This window comes from Vipera ursinii (genome assembly GCF_947247035.1).
Source record: "Vipera ursinii genome assembly, chromosome: 3".
Taxonomy (NCBI): Eukaryota; Metazoa; Chordata; class Lepidosauria; order Squamata; family Viperidae; genus Vipera; species Vipera ursinii.
Genome location: NC_139516.1, coordinates 32316520 through 32336007, shown reverse-complemented (window position 1 = coordinate 32336007; position 19488 = coordinate 32316520). Strand labels below are relative to the sequence as shown.

At 37.3% G+C, this 19488-nt stretch overlaps 2 protein-coding genes across 2 annotated transcripts in view; one reads left to right on the top strand and one right to left on the bottom strand.

Annotated features, from left to right (window-relative positions):
* The window catches only part of MYH7B (myosin heavy chain 7B), a 77008-nt gene extending 69189 nt beyond the window's left edge, over nucleotides 1-7819 (top strand). Inside the window, exons 33-41 of the mRNA XM_083358256.1 lie at nucleotides 544-668; nucleotides 2071-2186; nucleotides 2385-2577; nucleotides 3111-3314; nucleotides 4158-4283; nucleotides 4641-4811; nucleotides 5123-5227; nucleotides 6579-6674; nucleotides 7068-7819. Coding sequence (XP_083214382.1) covers nucleotides 544-668; nucleotides 2071-2186; nucleotides 2385-2577; nucleotides 3111-3314; nucleotides 4158-4283; nucleotides 4641-4811; nucleotides 5123-5227; nucleotides 6579-6674; nucleotides 7068-7265 — 1334 coding nt within the window. The 3' untranslated portion in view covers nucleotides 7266-7819. The remainder of the gene's footprint in view (nucleotides 1-543; nucleotides 669-2070; nucleotides 2187-2384; nucleotides 2578-3110; nucleotides 3315-4157; nucleotides 4284-4640; nucleotides 4812-5122; nucleotides 5228-6578; nucleotides 6675-7067) is intronic.
* A 1916-nt stretch (nucleotides 7820-9735) lies between these two features.
* Nucleotides 9736-19488, bottom strand: part of TRPC4AP (transient receptor potential cation channel subfamily C member 4 associated protein) — a 36354-nt gene continuing 26601 nt past the window's right edge. The window contains exons 15-19 of the mRNA XM_083359729.1: nucleotides 19108-19248; nucleotides 18893-19001; nucleotides 18305-18417; nucleotides 17962-18168; nucleotides 9736-12922 (exon numbers count right to left, since the gene is read on the bottom strand). Of these exons, the coding sequence (XP_083215855.1) occupies nucleotides 12785-12922; nucleotides 17962-18168; nucleotides 18305-18417; nucleotides 18893-19001; nucleotides 19108-19248 (708 nt within the window). The 3' untranslated portion in view covers nucleotides 9736-12784. The remainder of the gene's footprint in view (nucleotides 12923-17961; nucleotides 18169-18304; nucleotides 18418-18892; nucleotides 19002-19107; nucleotides 19249-19488) is intronic.

The window sequence follows — 19488 nt, the reverse complement described above, 5'->3', positions numbered from 1 at the left end:
GCACAGTATAACTTTTTTAAAATTATCCTTAAGGCAAAAGCAGAACAAGGCCAGAAGATAGAAACAGTAGAAGAAATAATTCAGTTTTCTAATATCCTTCCTTTGTGCCTTTTTTTAAAATAAACCAATATGTTTATCCATACTTAATTCAGCATGGCTCAGAATTTAGATTGTTATACATTCAATTCTAGGTAGTTTATCACTTGAGTGTATGAACTGGCTTCTATACAAGCAGGCAGAGAAAGGTTTAGAACAAAGATGGTTCTTTTTCTGATTTTGAGGTGATTTGTTTTCTGAAAAGTAGGAAATACAGGTAGGAATAAATGGTAGCATTCTATAAACCAGTAAATAAGCATAATGTGATCAAAACCTTCTTTTACCCCTAATAACATGAGATTGCTGTTCTGGCATAACTGAGTTTAGCATTATAGGCTAGAAGTTAAATTTGATTTTGAATATAGTAGAGAATGTAAACAATAGGTAGGGGTCACCCAGGTTTCCAGATTACAAATAAGTGTATAATATCTGTCTTGGTCTCTTTAGAGGAGATAATGGACCTAACTGATCAAATTAGCATGAGTGGAAAAACCATCCATGAACTTGAGAAACTGAAGAAAGGCTTGGAGGCTGAAAAGAGTGACATCCAAGCAGCCTTAGAGGAAGCTGAGGTAAGCACTTGAATGATTGTGGTAAACTTTGTTATTATTTAAACTTAAATATCAGCAGGGATTATGCTTTACTTGGTTTGGATTTAACATATTAAATGTATTCATTGCATTGATCTGTAAATCATGGATTAAGATTTAACACAGTATATGAACCAGCTTGTTGTGCCATAGTCAATAAATATTTAAATGTGACCTGTATACCAAGCAATATGAGTAATATCCAAATCACTTCCCAGTTACAATGGAGGCTGCAAAGAATTGGGTGTGAAAGGAATAGTGTAATATGAGGTAAAAATGAAATAATTGGTGGAACTGTAAAAGAGTACATTGGCTTGGTATAAACATAATGAATAAGTGTCTTGCTTTTACATAAACCAGTTTGTTCAGCAAATCATGATTTTTTTTAAAAAAAGATTATGGTTTAAGTAGAGCAATTATCCAATTGTCCAAGAACAACAGGACCTGTAACAAACCCTTTTTCTGTTCTTCCCAATCTGGCTGTTGCCTTTTGCTATTTGCTCCATGTGTCTTTGATCCATTATTTAAAACCCAGTAAATAAAACTACAGTAGAAGCAGGCCATTTATCTGGGTCTGAAATAGCACCTAGAGATCAGAAAAATATATTTCTAGCTTTTCCATAAAGATCTCCTAATTCCTGAGAACTATTGGAGCCTGCCTAATCCACAAATAAGTAATATGGTGTCCAATTGTTTGGACTTTAATTTTCATCAATCACAACCATAGTGTCAAGTTTCCGATGTATGGGCTTTTCAAGTGACTCTGAGGCATTGTTTACCTTAAAAGTCCTTTATTTAGCCTCATACACCGGCAAATGCTTGCTCTAAGGAAGCTGGAATCTGAATTCTCCGCCCCTTGCACAATATATTAAAACACAATTCTCCACCTTTATAATTTTGACATTAATCATATTCTCCAATTAATTTAAAGAATCAGTTTCCCTTCCATTAGAAAACCGGCCAAGTTCTTATCTTCTTTAATTTCAGATGGCCTTGAAGGTACAATCCTCCTCTTCCCCCCTCCCAACCTTAAACTCAACCTCTTAAAGCAATACACATGTTTAACATATGAAATGGCTACTTCTTCATCTCTTGTCAAGCAATAACATTAGATGTTAGCAGCATTGACACATAGCTTTGTTGATGGAAGTCATTTTGAGAATTAATCTCTTTTAAAAAAATAGATTTTTTTTAAAAAAAGGAAGACAACAATCAGAAATTTTTAATCCCATTTATATCCCGCCCTTCTCCGAAGACTCAGGGCGGCTTACAATCTAAGCACAAATCAAATGTCGATACCAATTCACAATCAGGTTATAGCACATTGAAGGGAAGTGAACGTCTGTTGAGTTTTATCACTATTTATATTTATTTGTGATTTAAGGGTGCCCTGGAACATGAGGAGAGCAAAACCCTGCGCATCCAGTTGGAGCTGTCCCAGATCAAAGCTGATGTTGATAGGAAACTGGCAGAGAAAGATGAAGAATTTGAAAATTTAAGGTAGAAATATGACATATTGGAGAACCTGTTATATACTTTATGGTATGGATTGCAGTGGTATTATTAGATTTTCATGGCAAGTGAGGAAATCTATTCTCAGAGGCACTGTTGAGAAAGCAAGGCTGCACCGATGATTCAGTTTTACTAGGCTGATGAATTAAGTGCCTCCTACTAAGCACTTTTCTTTTTTTCTTCCAGGCGTAATCACCAGAGAGCCATGGATTCTATGCAGGCCTCATTGGATGCTGAAGCCAAGGCCAGAAATGAGGCTGTCAGGTTGCGAAAGAAAATGGAGGGAGATCTCAATGAGATGGAGATCCAGCTGAGTCATGCCAATCGTCAAGCTGCTGAGTCTCAGAAACTGGTGCGGCAGCTCCAATCCCAGTTGAAGGTCTGTCTTAATCATTTCTCAAGTAAATGTAGTCTATCAGCCAGCTGGAGCTCTCTTTTGCAATCTTCTCAATGATTATCAGCTTATATTAAAAGGTGGCAGTTTTATTTGGAAGTATCATGTGTTGTTATTTTTCTGTCTTCAAGGGCTGCAGAGAATGCAAAGCATTGTGCACTGAAAGTAACAGTGAGATAGAGCTAAAATTGTTAGTGTTTTTTCCCCTATGGGGAATATGTTTCTCCCCTCAGACTGGATTTATTATCTAGAAACGTAATGCATTGTGAAGAACATTATTTCAGTCCCATAAGCTAAGTGCAATAGAAAGTCAGTGGTTTGTCATGAGGCAGTATGATTTTGGGACACTGGTGCTGAAAATCTTTATGTAGCTCATGAGCTGCAGGTTGCTCATCCTCTTTCTTTGTGTTCACTATAGGGAATCATTGTTTGCCATCTTTAATGGTTTTTTGAGTTTTGCAAAACAACTGTTTTATTTTTGCTTGTGTTAAAACTGACTTCTCCGATATGATCCACAGGACGTGCAGATTGAACTGGATGACACTCTACGCTATAATGATGATCTGAAGGAGCAGGCAGGTGCCTTGGAGAGGCGTAACAACCTATTGCTGGCTGAAGTGGAAGAGCTGCGGGCATCCTTGGAACAGGCAGAACGTGGAAGGAAATTGGCTGAACAGGAGCTTATAGAGGCAACAGAAAGAGTCAATCTATTACACACCCAGGTGAGCCGAAGAATGTATTTTCAAGCAGGGATAGCAACTATAGTTGCGACCCTATTTGGACCGAGATGCCCTACGCACAGTCACTCATGTGCTCGTTACCTCCCGGTTAGACTACTGCAACGCTTTCTACATGGGGCTGTCCTTGAGGACCGCTCGGAGGCTTCAGCTGGTGCAAAATGCAGCTGTGCGAGTAGTAATGGGAGTTTCCTGATACTCTCATGTAACACCTCTTCTCCGTGAGCTGCATTGGCTTCCAATTCTCCCCCGGGTGAGATTCAAGGTGCTGGTGATGACCTATAAAGCCCTAAATGGCATGGGTCCGGATTATCTCAGGGAGCACCTGCTGCCAGCATCAGCCTCCCAGCGTCCTGTGGGCTCCCACAGGGAGGGCCTCCTTAGAGTTCCGCCGGTTAGGGAATGCCGATGGATAGTTCCAAGGGGGAGGGCATTCTCTGTGAGTGCGCCTGCCCTATGGAATGAACTGCCGGTAGAACTTCGGACTGCCCCAGACCTTCGCTTGTTTCGCCGGGACCTTAAAACTTGGTTGTTTGATCTTGCTGGCCTGGACTGAGGGGGTTTTAATTTAAATTTATTTTAATTTTAATTTTAATTTTAATTATTTTAATTTTAATTTTAATTTTAATTTGTTTAATTGTGGGCTAGTCTTATTTAATTCTATTTTAAAGTGTACTTATTTGTATTGTTTTAACTCGCCCTGTAAACCGCCCTGAGTCCTTCGGGAATAGGGCGGTATATAAAATCAAATAAATAAATAAATAAATAAATATTGGCATGAGTTCAAGATCGGAAGCAAAAATGGTTTACTGTTCTCTTCCCAAATAGAATACAAGCCTAATTAATCAGAAGAAGAAGATGGAGACAGACATTTCACAGCTGAGCACTGAAGTGGAAGAAGCTGTGCAGGAATGTCGAAATGCTGAAGAAAAGGCTAAAAAAGCCATCACTGATGTAAGGGGCCTCAGGAGCAGGGGTGGGAATATTGTAAGGGCCACACTGATTTTTTATATAGGTCTTTACTGGTGTGGCAGTTTCCTTCCCCGGTGTTTCCCAGAATTATTTTCTATGGAGCTTAATAGAAAATACACAATGAAAATAGGTATTTATGAGTAGCATCTAGCAACTATTGTTGATGGGGAACTCAGCGTTTGGTAATATCTAATACTTGATAGTAGGATACTACTGACATTGGAAGCCAGCTTATTTCAACCTAGTGCCCTCCAGATACATTAATTGTAATTCTCGTAATCAATCACAGTAGCTAGTTTTAATGCTACATAATTATTTTTGGGCTGTTGTCCCTATCAGGCAGCCATGATGGCAGAGGAACTGAAGAAAGAACAAGATACAAGTGCCCATCTGGAGCGGATGAAAAAAAATATGGAACAGACCATCAAAGACCTACAAATGAGGCTGGATGAAGCTGAGCAAATTGCTCTTAAAGGGGGCAAGAAGCAGATTCAGAAACTGGAAGCCAGGGTTAGTATTTAAGAGAACATCTACTTTTTCTGGCAAAAACCTAATTTTCTTGTGGATTATGTCGCCAATAATCCCAGTACAGTAAATAAAAGCTTGGATTCAGTGGGGTCTGAAACCATTTAAAGTTAAATGAAATCATATGTGCAAGGAGGCTCTGTTGTAGAGGCAATAATCCATCCTCATGTTATAGTCCACTACAATCTATGTGGATTTCTAGTGCTTTGTGAAGCATGACAACCAATATAGTTTTTTGTTTTCTGAGCCAAGTAAGAAGGAAAAAGAACTTAACTGTGCTGTTCGGTCTTATTCAGGTACGAGAACTAGAAGGTGACTTGGATATAGAACAAAAGAAGAATGCAGAGAGTCAGAAGGGCATTCGCAAGTACGAGCGAAGAGTTAAAGAACTGACTTACCAGGTACAAGTTGCATCATCTTCATGTTGATTCCTCAGATCCATTTTCATTAACACAGAGTGAAAAACCAACAAAAGCACAGGGGGAGCATTATACAAAAGTGAAACTTACCTTTTTGCCTGCAGATCTCCCACCATTTTAGCAGTAATTCAGAGTTCTTCAGGAGATAGCAAACCCCAAGACTGTTTCATTTGGAGTGAGAGCAAGAAGTATTGTCCTCCCTTTAATGTGGATTTGTGATTTTGTTCCATAGACAAAACTGATTGGTATCATATTTAATTTAATTTAATTTATTGAGATTTTTTATACCGCCCTTCTCCCAAAGGGACTCAGGGCGGTTCACAGGGCATAAATATAAATAACAGTACAAACATTAAAAGACAATTAAATTAATGCCCAAGTTAAAACAAGAATAATAAAACAAACCTATAAAAAACCCATGTACCCCCATCAGGCCAGACCCGCTAGTTCAAATAAATGGGTCTTCAACCCGCGACGGAAGGATCGGAGGTCTGATGCCATCCGGAGCTCAACCGGCAGTTGGTTCCATAACGCCGGAGCACCCACAGAGAAGGCCCTCCCCCTGGGGGCCACCAGTCGACATTCCTTGACAGGAGGCACCCTGAGGAGGCCCTCTCTGTGGGCGCGCACAGGGCGGAGGGGAGTCATGTCATATCATGTCTTCATCACTTTGGCTACATGATTATCAATTGGATTACATAGCAAATAGGCTTTTAAAGCTATTGACCAAAATAGTCAATAAGCTGAACCTAAGCTTCAGTAAATAGTACAAGAAACCAAGATTTAGGCTAGAGATCTTTCACATCATTCTCTTATTGTATCCCCAAATCAAACTCTATTGTCCCAATGTCACCTTCTCCAGTACATTTCTATCAGTTAAAGGAAAGCTTGATAATAGGAATCAAATTTGAATACTTTGCTCAAAATGGGCACCTACTGTATGTATCTATAGATAAATCAGGAAGGGGGAGGATATATTTCCAAAAAGTAAAAGAGCGCTTCAGAAGTTTTTGTGGAATATGAGTAGAATCTCAGTTTAGCTGCCCAGTTAGAGGAAGGGTATGTCTATTAAATCCAGCCGTTAGCTATGTTAAATCCAAATGTACATCCTTTGAATCAATTTGTGTAATTACATAACTGATGTAAATGACATTACTTGCAATAAAACAAAACCTCAATTTCATGGATGAGAGGGGGTGGAGTCACAATTAAAAAAAATGCCCATTATTTTGGAAATCTGCTAAATCAAGTTTAATTGATCAGAAAACTTTTATACAGTAATGTGGTGGTAACATATATGGGATGAACCAAATATCTGATTATTACATTTCAGACTGAAGAGGACAGGAAGAACCTGGCACGAATGCAGGAACTGATTGACAAGTTGCAGAGCAAAGTCAAGAGCTACAAGCGTCAGTTTGAGGAGGCAGTAAGTATGAATCTGCATAGGGATTCCAGCAGTTTAAAAAGCATTAGAATGCTAATCCTATTCAATTCGTTTCCTTTGGTTCTGTAATAACCCTTAATGGTCTATTTGTGTCTGTGTTACTCCTGTGCCATAACTGCAATTTAAAAATATAATTCCAAAACAACACTTTAGTAATTCAACTTCTCCAATGTACTTAGGAAGTCCAATTCCCTTGGTTCTATACAACCTTATCTCTCTAGATTACAGAGGCATTAGTTTCCATACTATTGAAAACGTGCCAAATCTTTTGTGTGCCTAGAACATTGTTTGCCAAAATTCCTCAGTCATTCAATGCAGCCAAGAATCTCTCCCATATCTGGTTCCACTACATCAAACTCCATCTTCTATTCATAGGAGCAACAAGCCAACTCCAACCTGGTCAAATACCGCAAAGTGCAGCATGAACTTGATGATGCTGAGGAACGAGCAGATATTGCAGAGACGCAAGTGAACAAGCTGCGTACTCGCACTAGGGAAGTTACTCTGAAGGTGAGAACAATATTGCCTGAGGTAAAACACGGTAATTATCTCCCCATCAGTCTCATTCCTTAATGGATAAACTGTTGAGGAACACATATTAGCTCTTTATTTGATGTGATAAGGTTTCATTGGCTCCATTAAAGACTACTCAGCTGTAATCGATGTATAAATCAGGGAACAAATAGGAGGATGGCTGAGACATAGAGCATGAAAAAGATTAATGTGTTGTTTTTGCTTGCTTAGTCAGACAAAAATATTTTTCCCCCTGTCTTTTCTGCATAAATACATAATGTATCACGGGCTGGATTTGAGCTTTCATCATTCTGAATGTGTATTCAGAATACAGTAATTATAAACATTGTTGTATTCTGATGTGGAATATCCAAGCAATGCAAAGCACTTTTCACAAAAGAGGGATGGGGCTCTGAGAAGCTATCTGTGGCAATCAAATCTGAAAGTAACTTGTTTTTAATTATTGTTAACAGCATGAAGAATAAGAAACTTCAGTGTAACATCTCTTCGATGAATACGGCTATGTAATGGCTGCAACAGTCATTTCTGACTCTGTAGTGAATAAAGTCAAATGCTCATGATGGAAAGTGTGTATTTTTTTTTGAGAATATTCAACTGTACAGGGAGTGCAGAATTATTAGGCAAATGAGTATTTTGACCACATCATCCTCTTTATGCATGTTGTCTTACTCCAAGCTGTATAGGCTCGAAAGCCTACTACCAATTAAGCATATTAGGTGATGTGCATCTCTGTAATGAGAAGGGGTGTGGTCTAATGACATCAACACCCTGTATCAGGTGTGCATAATTATTAGGCAACTTCCTTTCCTTTGGCAAAATGGGTCAAAAGAAGGACTTGACAGGCTCAGAAAAGTCAAAAATAGTGAGATATCTTGCAGAGGGATGCAGCACTCTTAAAATTGCAAAGCTTCTGAAGCGTGATCATCGAACAATCAAGCGTTTCATTCAAAATAGTCAACAGGGTCGCAAGAAGCGTGTGGAGAAACCAAGGCGCAAAATAACTGTCCATGAACTGAGAAAAGTCAAGCGTGCAGCTGCCAAGATGCCACTTGCCACCAGTTTGGCCATATTTCAGAGCTGCAACATCACTGGAGTGCCCAAAAGCACAAGGTGTGCAATACTCAGAGACATGGCCAAGGTAAGAAAGGCTGAAAGACGACCACCACTGAACAAGACACACAAGCTGAAACGTCAAGACTGGGCCAAGTAATATCTCAAGACTGATTTTTCTAAGGTTTTATGGACTGATGAAATGAGAGTGAGTCTTGATGGGCCAGATGGATGGGCCCGTGGCTGGATTAGTAAAGGGCAGAGAGCTCCAGTCCGACTCAGACGCCAGCAAGGTGGAGGTGGAGTACTGGTTTGGGCTGGTATCATCAAAGATGAGCTTGTGGGGCCTTTTCGGGTTGAGGATGGAGTCAAGCTCAACTCCCAGTCCTACTGCCAGTTTCTGGAAGACACCTTCTTCAAGCAGTGGTACAGGAAGAAGTCTGCATCCTTCAAGAAAAACATGATTTTCATGCAGGACAATGCTCCATCACACGCGCCCAAGTACTCCACAGCGTGGCTGGCAAGAAAGGGTATAAAAGAAGGAAATCTAATGACATGGCCTCCTTGTTCACCTGATCTGAACCCCATTGAGAACCTGTGGTCCATCATCAAATGTGAGATTTACAAGGAGGGAAAACAGTACACCTCTCTGAACAGTGTCTGGGAGGCTGTGGTTGCTGCTGCACGCAATGTTGATGGTGAACAGATCAAAACACTGACAGAATCCATGGATGGCAGGCTTTTGAGTGTCCTTGCAAAGAAAGGTGGCTATATTGGTCACTGATTTGTTTTTGTTATGTTTTTGAATGTCAGAAATGTATATTTGTGAATGTTGAGATGTTATATTGGTTTCACTGGTAAAAATAAATAATTGAAATGGGAATATATTTGTTTTTTGTTAAGTTGCCTAATAATTATGCACAGTAATAGTCACCTGCACACACAGATATCCCCCTAAAATAGCTATAACTAAAAACAAACTAAAAACTACTTCCAAAAATATTCAGCTTTGATATTAATGAGTTTTTTGGGTTCATTGAGAACATGGTTGTTGTTCAATAATAAAATTAATCCTCAAAAATACAACTTGCCTAATAATTCTGCACTCCCTGTAGAATGTCTTCCTATGAGGCTTTTTAAAAATGGAACTTTTGTCTTACATCTTATTTGCACACAAATCTCAAATTTGGAGTCTGGTAGCATCTTTTGAGACTAACATTATTTAAAGAATAAGTATTGCTAATATAAAGCATTTCATGACCTGCATTAAAAAAAATCATCTCAGGTGTAACCAGACTTTCAGTTATCTGGCTATCACAGCCTAACACATCTCTCTTGCTACAATGATGAACATTCAGCAGTCTTGGTGAGCTGTTACTATAGATAAATATCTGATTGATCTACCTTTTTACAAACAAGCTCAAACTGGAGTTCTTTGAATAATATTTCTTGAGACATGTTTTAAAATAGAATTCTTTATTCCATTTAATACATTTATGTGGTGTTAGTCAGTCAGTATTAATCTGGGCAGCATGAACATTGTTAATTTGTGTGAAATAATTAAAATTTCCAGAAACATTTGCTGGCTAGGGGAGTCGCCTTTTTGCCACAAAACAGTTCCATTCCTTCAGCGATTTCCCTTTTTTTACAGCGTACTCCTCCACACAATTTATACTTAATCCAAGGCTATTGTAGTTTCTCATCATACACAAAGATGATCTACAGCAGTAGCTGTGGAAGAGGAACATGGGTGCTCATGTGTCCCTGTAAGGAACCAAAAGGCCAATAATATACCCTGAGCCAAAACCTCCAACCCAACTCTTTGGAATTGCCTACACTGAAAAGTCAGAAATAAGTACACAGCATGATAGGTAAATCATCCTTGGAGTAGCTAAGTATTTTTTTTTAGTGAGAGAAGTCTCACTGAAAGCCAAATTGATTAGTAAAAAGAAGGATGGTAATTCAAAGGCAAGACATATGTATGAATCAATTACTTAGAATTCATTTTTGTAGACGATGGCCATACTGTCCTGATTTTTCAGTTCTAATCAAAAGGAATCCACAGGCATTAGAGTCTTTATTCTATGTTTACTACAATTACAGAGTCACTACAATGACCTAGGACTGAGGGTGGGGTAGAAGCAATTGACTCTCTCAAAATTTATCCCAACACATCTTGAATGACATTCTCCAAAGGCATTAGCATTCTAAAATTCTTGAATGACATTCTCCAAAGGCATCAGATGTATAATTGAGTACAGGGCCACTCGGAAAGTCAGTTTAAACATATCCTTAAGAGGTTTCTTTAAAGCAAGATAGATGATTTACTCCAAAGTTTCATTTTATTTCTGACAAGCTGTAAAGGATAAAACAATAGGGATAGCCTTAATAAAGTGCTGTTTTGTTCAGGTAATAGATTCACAATTAGATAATTACGGAGCAGTCAGGCTTTCTTGACAGGGCTTTAATCATTAAAAAAGTGGATGCTCTTTGTCCCCAGTAAATACCTTAATAATTTTATATGCAAATCGACCACCAGAGATCTGTTATTTCTATTACTTTTGCCCCAAAATAAGGTGCAATAGCGTGTGCAGAACAAATGTGAATAGGGGAATAGCTGATCAACTATATCTTACTTTCAAGTATTGTAGATTTCATGGAGATGTGTTGCTATTATTACATTTCTAATCACATTCCTAATAGCCAATTCTAATAAAAATGTTATGCTTTGAAGGATAAATTTTAACAGAATACAATCAAGATATCTTCTTGAAATTTTTAACTTGAGGCTTTTTAGAGATCTGTTTAAGGTAAAATGTTATAAAATTATAAATGCATACATAAGAATAGTTGAAAGCTAAGGACAGAAAGGGCTGTTCTAATGCTTCATAAATTCCATAAAGTGCCTGAGCACAATGATGTGATGAAGTTTATTCCAAAAAAAGTTTCTGGAATCAAACACCAGCTGTCTTTCAACTAATTTGTTTAAACACGGGCAGTTACAACAGCAAGTTCAATATTTACTGAATAATTCACCCCATATGAAATACAAATAAGTATCAGTAGTAGACTAGACAACTTCCAGTTACTATTACACATTAAGAACAATATATATTATATATATATATATTGTTCTGGTGTGTGAGTGTGTGGGCACATACACATCAGAACGGATGGTGCTAATTCTTTCACTTTAGCTGGTGCCTCTGTTTCCAGAGTGCAAATTAGTACACCTTTCTGTTCAACAATAGGTTTTATATTCAGCAAAAGCAATACAGTACTGTGAAAGAAAATTCCATTTGCATTATGAACAAAATGGCCAGACTGCAGAATTTAGAAAAAAAATCCATAAATTTTTAATTTGTTCTTCCCTTTTTTGTCTATTAGATTTACAGATACAATCAAATGGAATAATAAAAAGAAAAGAAAAAGGAGATGAGACCTGAAAGCATTGTAAAATTAATTAAAATGTTTCAAAAATATTTTGATATAAATCTATATATTAGACTAATATTTAATCTTTTTATGACCTGTTAAATTCACATTTGTTAGATCAGGCAGAAATTATTGGATTTTTAAATTTACAATTTGATTCATATTTGGCTACTGTTAATTATTTCATAAAAAGCTAATTTTGATATTCTTAAAACTATACATAGATTTATATCAATGTCATGAGGAAACTTATTTGGTTAATTTTACAAAACTTGTAAGTAAAACCTGTGTTCTTTTTATTCTTCCTTGTTTTTCCATGATTGTATCTGAAAACCTAATAAACAAGCAAACAAACAAAGAAGCCAGGGGAAAAAAGCCAACTACTTCCATCACCGCAATATATATACCTGTTCTAGACAGCACTGTAAAAGTCCATTGAAGACAAATCCACAGGCCAGAGAAAAATACTTTTGAATGCAATAATACAGTGAACCAAAGAAGAGAATGGGACAGTTTAGTACAAAATATTTCTAAAATCGTTTGCAGAAAAAAAGGACAAGCCATTATTTTTACGTATCTAAAAGTGAATTGCACATACGATCCTCTTGAAATGCAAAACAAAAAGATGTGAAGAATTAGGAATCAACCTTTTATGATGAGTGGCTGGTGTACCTTAGGTGTGCTCATAAAACCAGCTTGTTTCAATGACTTAGGGAAATTACCTCTCCTTTTAACTTCTAATTTGGGTTACCAGAAAGAAAATCACAGCCAACCCTTGCATATTGGAAAGATCCGACCTCCCAAGCTCAAACGCTTCTAGTCATAGTGAGCAGGGGAAAGTGGACCCTTTTGCAGACAATTCCAAACAGTATGCAGATTTCCCTGAATATGTGATACGTTTCAAGTTTGTGAAATCTTGCTCTTTAAAGAGGGTGGTGGGGCAAGGGGAGAAAATACATTTAGATAGTAATATTCCATAGTTCTAAGTTTGTGCACACAGCATATCCCTGAAAATCCAACGTCTGCAAGATTCCCTCTGAGGTATTGTCCACTGGAAGTGAGAACCGGTGGAATTACTCTTCGGTGAAGTCTCTGTCAGTATCCATGTACGCCTCATCAATGTAGCTAATTATGGCACAAGGTGATGTCCGATCTGTACTAAGCAGAACAGACACAGTCTCTTTCCAATAGGAAAAACTAATACAGGAACTCTATAAAGGGAAAAGAAAGAAAAATAAGCACAAACAAAACAAATGTCTCTGGAGTATGACTTGCTAGTACAAATGGGGTTCTATATGGGGTTGCTCTTGAAAAGTATCTGGAAGCTTCACCTAGTTCAAAATATGGCAGCCCGCCTAGTTTTGTGCAAGTCTAGATTTGCACATGTAGGAATGGCATCTCTCTTGTAGGAACTGCATGAATTGTTTTTTTTATTTATTTAAAAAGTTTTACAATACATTTTAACTTTAATCCCCCCCTCCCCCACCCCTATCCAACCCTCCCTATCCCTCCCCCCCACTCCCTCCCCCCCCCGACTTCCCAGAGCTAAATACAGGGCATAAAATCAAAAAACAAACATAGACACCCTTATGTTATCAACAATAAACTATAAATTCTATCTCTCTCTAGCTCATGTAAAATGAATACAAACAATATTAACATTACAAATAAAGTAGAGAAAAAAAAAGAGGAAAACAGAAAAAAAGCTTTGCTCAAAATAAATTTTCTTAATCCCAGTCCTTATTCATATTAATTTCAAAAAAAAAGAAAAAGAAAAAAGAAAACAAAAAAAAAACAAAAAAACTTTCACCTGCTATTTACATTCTCCCACCTTTCTCTAATTTCCAAACAATTTCTCAGTTACACGCCAAAAGCGCCTATCTCTGTTAGTCTTAATAATCTCCAACCAAACTAAACTACGATCAAAAATAGTTCTTGCATGTATCACACCAAATGTCTCACAGTTCCAAATCATCCTTAAATTCAAATAAAAGTTCAAATACAAAGAATATATATAAAAAAAAGATTTAGGCAATCTCTAAGACAACTTGTTATTAATTAGGAGCTTACATACCCATTCTTAGTTCAACACATACTTTAAATCCATTACCCTAATATACTTTTCTAGCAAGCAATCTTAAATTGTGTAAAATATTAACAAAAAGAAAAAAAAAGAAAAAAAACCTTCTTTATAATAATTTTACTCCATTGACATTCTAATCTAAAAATTAATCAGCAATCTTAACGCCCCAAAACTTTTGGAGCACCTCTGTCATGACCCCCAAAACTTCTTTAGACCGCTCCTCTCTCACATCTTCACTGTAAGCACGCTTTGGAGATTCCATAACTTTCTGCTGATCTTGCTCTTGCTCTCGTCTCGCTCTTCTTAGGGCGGCACGCGTCCTCTTCTGGCCTCCTGCAGCAACCGATGAAACTGTGACTTGATCCCCTCCAACACCATTGTCCTCTGTCTGTCTATCTGTAACATCTTGAGGCTTTCCCCCACCGTATCCTTTTGCAGCTTCCAAAAATGATAGGGGGGTTGCTTTTAACACATTACTATAAAAATCACGTGCCTGAGCCACAGTAACCAAACGATGTCTTTTACCTTCATACGTCGCCACCAATCCAACTGGAATCTCCCATCTAAACTTAATATCACGTTTCTTAAGTTCCTGTACCAAAAATGCAAAATCTTTCCTTCTCCTTAGGATCTTCGGAGGGATCTCTTTTAAAACCAAAACTTCTTGCTCATCCACTACCAAATTAGTATCATAAGCAGCTTGAATAACTTCATCTCTCGTTACTCTCTTTGTAAAATAGACCACCACATCTCTGGGTAACTTCTTCTGTCTTGCAATCCATGAATTTACACGAAAAACTTTGTCCATATTTCCCTTAATTTCAGATGCTGACTGGCCCAGTACCCCTTCCAGAGCCTCAGAAATCAGCTGCTTTAAATCTTCTTTACCATTCTCCTTTAAACCCCTAATTCTAATAGCATACTGCATCTGATTATACTGAACAAGGCTCAATTCTTCGTCCATTTTATCCCTTATATTTTCATTTTCTAATACCTTTGCTTCTAATATAGAGTTCTTTTGACTGAGATCCTCCACTTTTATATCCAGCTGTAGCACACATTCAGCTACGGATTCAACCTTAGACAAAATGTCCCGCCTCATTGCTCTCAGCTTCTCTTCTATCTTCTTCTCCAATTTCTCCATTTTCTCCTCCATTTTCTCCTCCAGCTTTTTCAACTTTTCATCCATCATATCAGACATCAATTGTACATGCTTTCCAAGAGCGTCTTGTAAATCCTTAAGCGTCAATGCCGGGGGAGATGCAGGAGGAAACAAAGCTTGCAATGAGGTCTCTTGCACCAGGGAAGACCCCACATTCCGAAGAGCTTTAGAAGTTTTAGCCGCCATCTTCCCCCACTTTCACTTATTACTCACTTTCACTTTGAAGCTATAAAATCCATTGAGCTAGAGAGTAAAAATAAAGTCCACTTCACCTTGACCTCCTGTACCGCTCTGCCTGCTTCTTGATAATCAAAAGTATTTCCATTTGGCAGGGGTGGTTGCTAACGCCTGGCTCTGCTCCAATAATCCCAGAGCAGAGGCGCTGCGCAGCTCGGAGCAACCCAGGCTTCGGGGGAGCTCATCCTTCAGCCGCCCAAGCTCTCAGCTCAGGCGGCCCCAGAGAGCTCAACCCCTACCTGGGGCCTCACCCCCTCCTCTTCTCCTGAGGAGGGGGCTTCAAATCCATCTAAACAGCTGATCGGCGCTGTTTACGATGGAAAAACACAGCTGCGGAGCGGGCAGCCCGAAAACGGCTGTCTTCGGCGTTGCGTCGCCACCGGAAGTCCGGAACTGCATGAATTGTTGATTTGCTTCTGGGATCAATTCAAGGTGCTGGTTATTATCTTTAAAGCCCTACATGGCTCGAGGGCAAGGTTATTTAAAGGCTATATTTTTCCAATTACATCAGGGTATAGTGGGGAAGCAGGAAATTTTACCCATCAGGATATAGTGGGGAAGCAGGATATTTTACAGGTCACCCCCAGTTAAGGAGGTGTACCTAGTGGGGCCAAGAAAAGGAACATCATCCCTGCAGAGATAAGACTGGCCCTGTTGATATTCTTCCGAAAGGCCCTGAAAACATTGGTTTGCCAACAGACCTGGGAACCCATCAAGTTATTTGTTTGAAAGCTGTTGCCAGGAGAATGTGGGTGTCTCAGGTATTGTATTTGGCTTTTTTTCTGTAAGTTGTCTAGAGCAACTGTGAGTGAACTGGGCAATTATCTAAATTTCCTAAATAAATATATACTTTAACATGCCATTAACATCTCATTGCTAGTATTTGAATATGCCACCAAATACTTTTGAGTTGATATTGTAACACTTATGCAATTGCGCCCCACAACAGTAATGAAAAATGTTCTATAGAAATGTTTTGCTCCTTTTTGAAGGGAAGTGTTGAAGGATTATTTTGAGGCACAACAGATGTAGGATGTGTTAATATATCACACAGCAAATTGATCTCTGCCCTCCAAAAGTCCATTAAAAATTGCCCTCAAAATTAATAATTTGCCACCATATTTTGAAGACTCAATCTTGATAGGTTCAGGTGTTACAGGAATTCATCAACAATTCATCACCCCACTCTTAACCTGATCTCCAAGAAAACTAGATGCTATATAGAATCCAGATCAAAACAATTTTATGTACACATTAACCCAGGGATTGGGGTTTAGAGCAATTTCAAGGAGATCTTTATTGACTAAATTTATGCAATCAAAACTTCCTTTGGCCTTAGTTTCTTTTCTTAAAAGTGAAAACCTACAGTGGGAAACTGCAGTATTACTGTTCCTACCACATAAAATTTAATGCCTAAAAAATGATAAATATTTTTTCCCATGGGGGAAAAATGCTTTATTCAAGCAGAGATCAAAGAACTTTATTTATCATTTAAGATGCTGGAGAATTACAAATTTTGAGAACCCCCCTAAGTATAACCCATTCTGCATTAGGAATATATTACACCCAGATGATACAGAAATTGCCAAATAATTTGGTCCAGTACAAATCAAATAGGCTAAAAATGGTTGAGAATATACAGGATTACAAAAGAAAAATGAAGCAAGATTGAATTGCTTCATTGCTTGCTAGGTTATCCTATGTATGCAGGTGATTAAATAAGAAATTATTTACCTCATGCTTGGCAGCTTTTCTATTTTAGAATTAAGTAAAATATAATGCTTAATTTAATCTAAATGGTGCTTTAAATAACATCGACTGATGTCTATTTTTTAGTTAGCTTATGTAACATTCTGGGCCAGGAAAAGCTAATTTTGGTAGTATATAAATTAAATAGCAAAAGCTAAATAAATTTGCTCATTTTACAGAACATACATTATATTAAGTAATCAGGAAAGCTTAATTTTCTGGCCAATGAAAATCCTACATTCTTTTTTGGATTCACGCATTTCATGTATAATATTTTATCTTCTTGTACAGTCAGTTTTCTCTGTCACAGAAAGAAACAGGCTTTTAAGTTTGACATTCTGAATGCAGTATTGGTTTGAAATGGAAGCATAAAAAGTTCATCCTGGTAAGAATATCACACACCAATGTCCCTGTCTGGCTGCACTGGAATATATATTTAGTCCAAGAGTTCAATTATCAGAATTCTCAATAAAGATACATGAACCATATTCTCGAATATTTTGGAATTGTTTCTATCATACCATAGTGCATTCTGAAATGTAGCTATTATTAATAACTAACTTTGGTGGAAGACTGCTATTTGCTAATGCTGTTCACTGCACAACATAACTTGTTCTTTCAGGCAGAAATGGATTGTCCCCTTGTACACTGTACAGATATTTTCTAATGAGGCATTTTCCTATATTTAAAAGAATAAAACTATTTGTATTAAACACAAAATTTTATCTCTGGTAATGCAGCAATTCTGTTTTTAAAAAGTCTGCAGTAAACATTCACTTGAATATAGTGAATATATTCACTATGTATTCACTAGAATGTTTCTATAGTAATGCATTACCTGTTCAGCCTTACAAGCAAATAGAAACACTACAAAATAACGAGTGTTTTCCAGTGTTGAAAGCTCAAACAGGACATCTTTTTCCCCCCACTTCTGTTTTATTCCATCAAGTTTTCTCCTCTCTTCCGCATCACAATTTTGAAACATAAACATTTGCAAGGAACTTAGGTTGCAGGCTTACATTTTCTAAACAGGTACTGTCCTTGTCCTTATTGAGGTAATGCTGCTGCCAGAAACGAAGAAGACTATGAAAATTATTCAGGATGAAACCAGGATATTTCTTTGTATATTCCATCTCTTGAAGAGTACGCAGATAGAATGGGAGCTTGTCTTTTCTCCGAGCTAACATTAAGATAACTAGACTTGTGTTCAGACAACTTACATTTTCCTAAAGTTGAAAAAAGAATCAAGATGAGAAACCATATTGTTAGTTATTCTACAGAATCTAATCAACAAGGTATAAAATATCATTTTATGGATCAATATATACATATGATTCCTGAAATCCAATTGCCCTATATTACCTGGGTCAGTGTTTGTACATGAATAATATTAATGAGTCGGAAAAGAAAGGACATCCTCATGGACATCTGTGACATGTATGATAAGAGGCGGCACTCAGACAAGACTTCTGCAACTACAAAAAAAGGAAGTGTGTTAGATTTAAAATGTTAAGTCCTGAATGAGCTATAATTCTGAAGAGGAAAAAAAGCACTGCTAATATGACTTCCACTCATAACTTGTTGGAAAGATTGGTTGTAATTGAAGTGCTTTTCAAAATGTAACTTTGGTCTCTTCAAAGAAAACCTGGCATTAGCCAATGTGGTATCAACGTTGGGAACTGACAGTATTTAGGATAAGGGGTACTTGTTTCTTATGACCCAACTATATCGCATAATGGCTAGTAAAACTGTTGGTTATATTGGAACATTTGCTTCAAGGAAGATACCTCTATCAGCATTTCAACAGATTAAACTACATTTATGAATAAACTGTGTTAATGATCTCAGAGTATTTCCAGCAACGGCTAAGAGTTGTACAGATAAGCTGCAAAAAGACATACTAGCACAGATTTTTAATGTTATTCCTTGGCTTCAAAACAATTGTTTTACCTTTAATATCTGACTGGCTCTCAAATCGATCCAGGGACAAAGTAATACAACGAACCAGCATGTTGGAATCAACCAGTGAACTGTTGATCTGATTCAAAAATATCTGAAACTAAAATATTGGAATCATTAGGCTCTATCAAGAGTACTATGTACAAATAAATAAATAAATATAATACTAAAAATGTATAAAAGGGATTCTAGGATTTTAGTTTTACCTTTTCCTCTGTATTGATGTACTTATTAAACCTCTTGAAAGCGTCTATGTTGAATTTCATCAGTTCCCCCAGAAGATCAAAATAACTTTGAAGCACATCTCGTGATTTGCATTCACTGTCAACAATGCAGTACAGAATATGCTGGCAAGATTAAACGGACTGTTACTATAAGTTCAACGTATTACATTTTGTATTACAATAGAATACAATTAATAATATAGTAACATATTAAAATCAAACATTGACTTAGCAACAAGATTTTTTGTTACATACTACAAAATATGTTTCATGATTTGGGAAATTATTAAAATTAACAATGTACATCTGTACTTTCAAACATACAAAACCAGAATAAATTACAAACATTCATACAGATTCTAC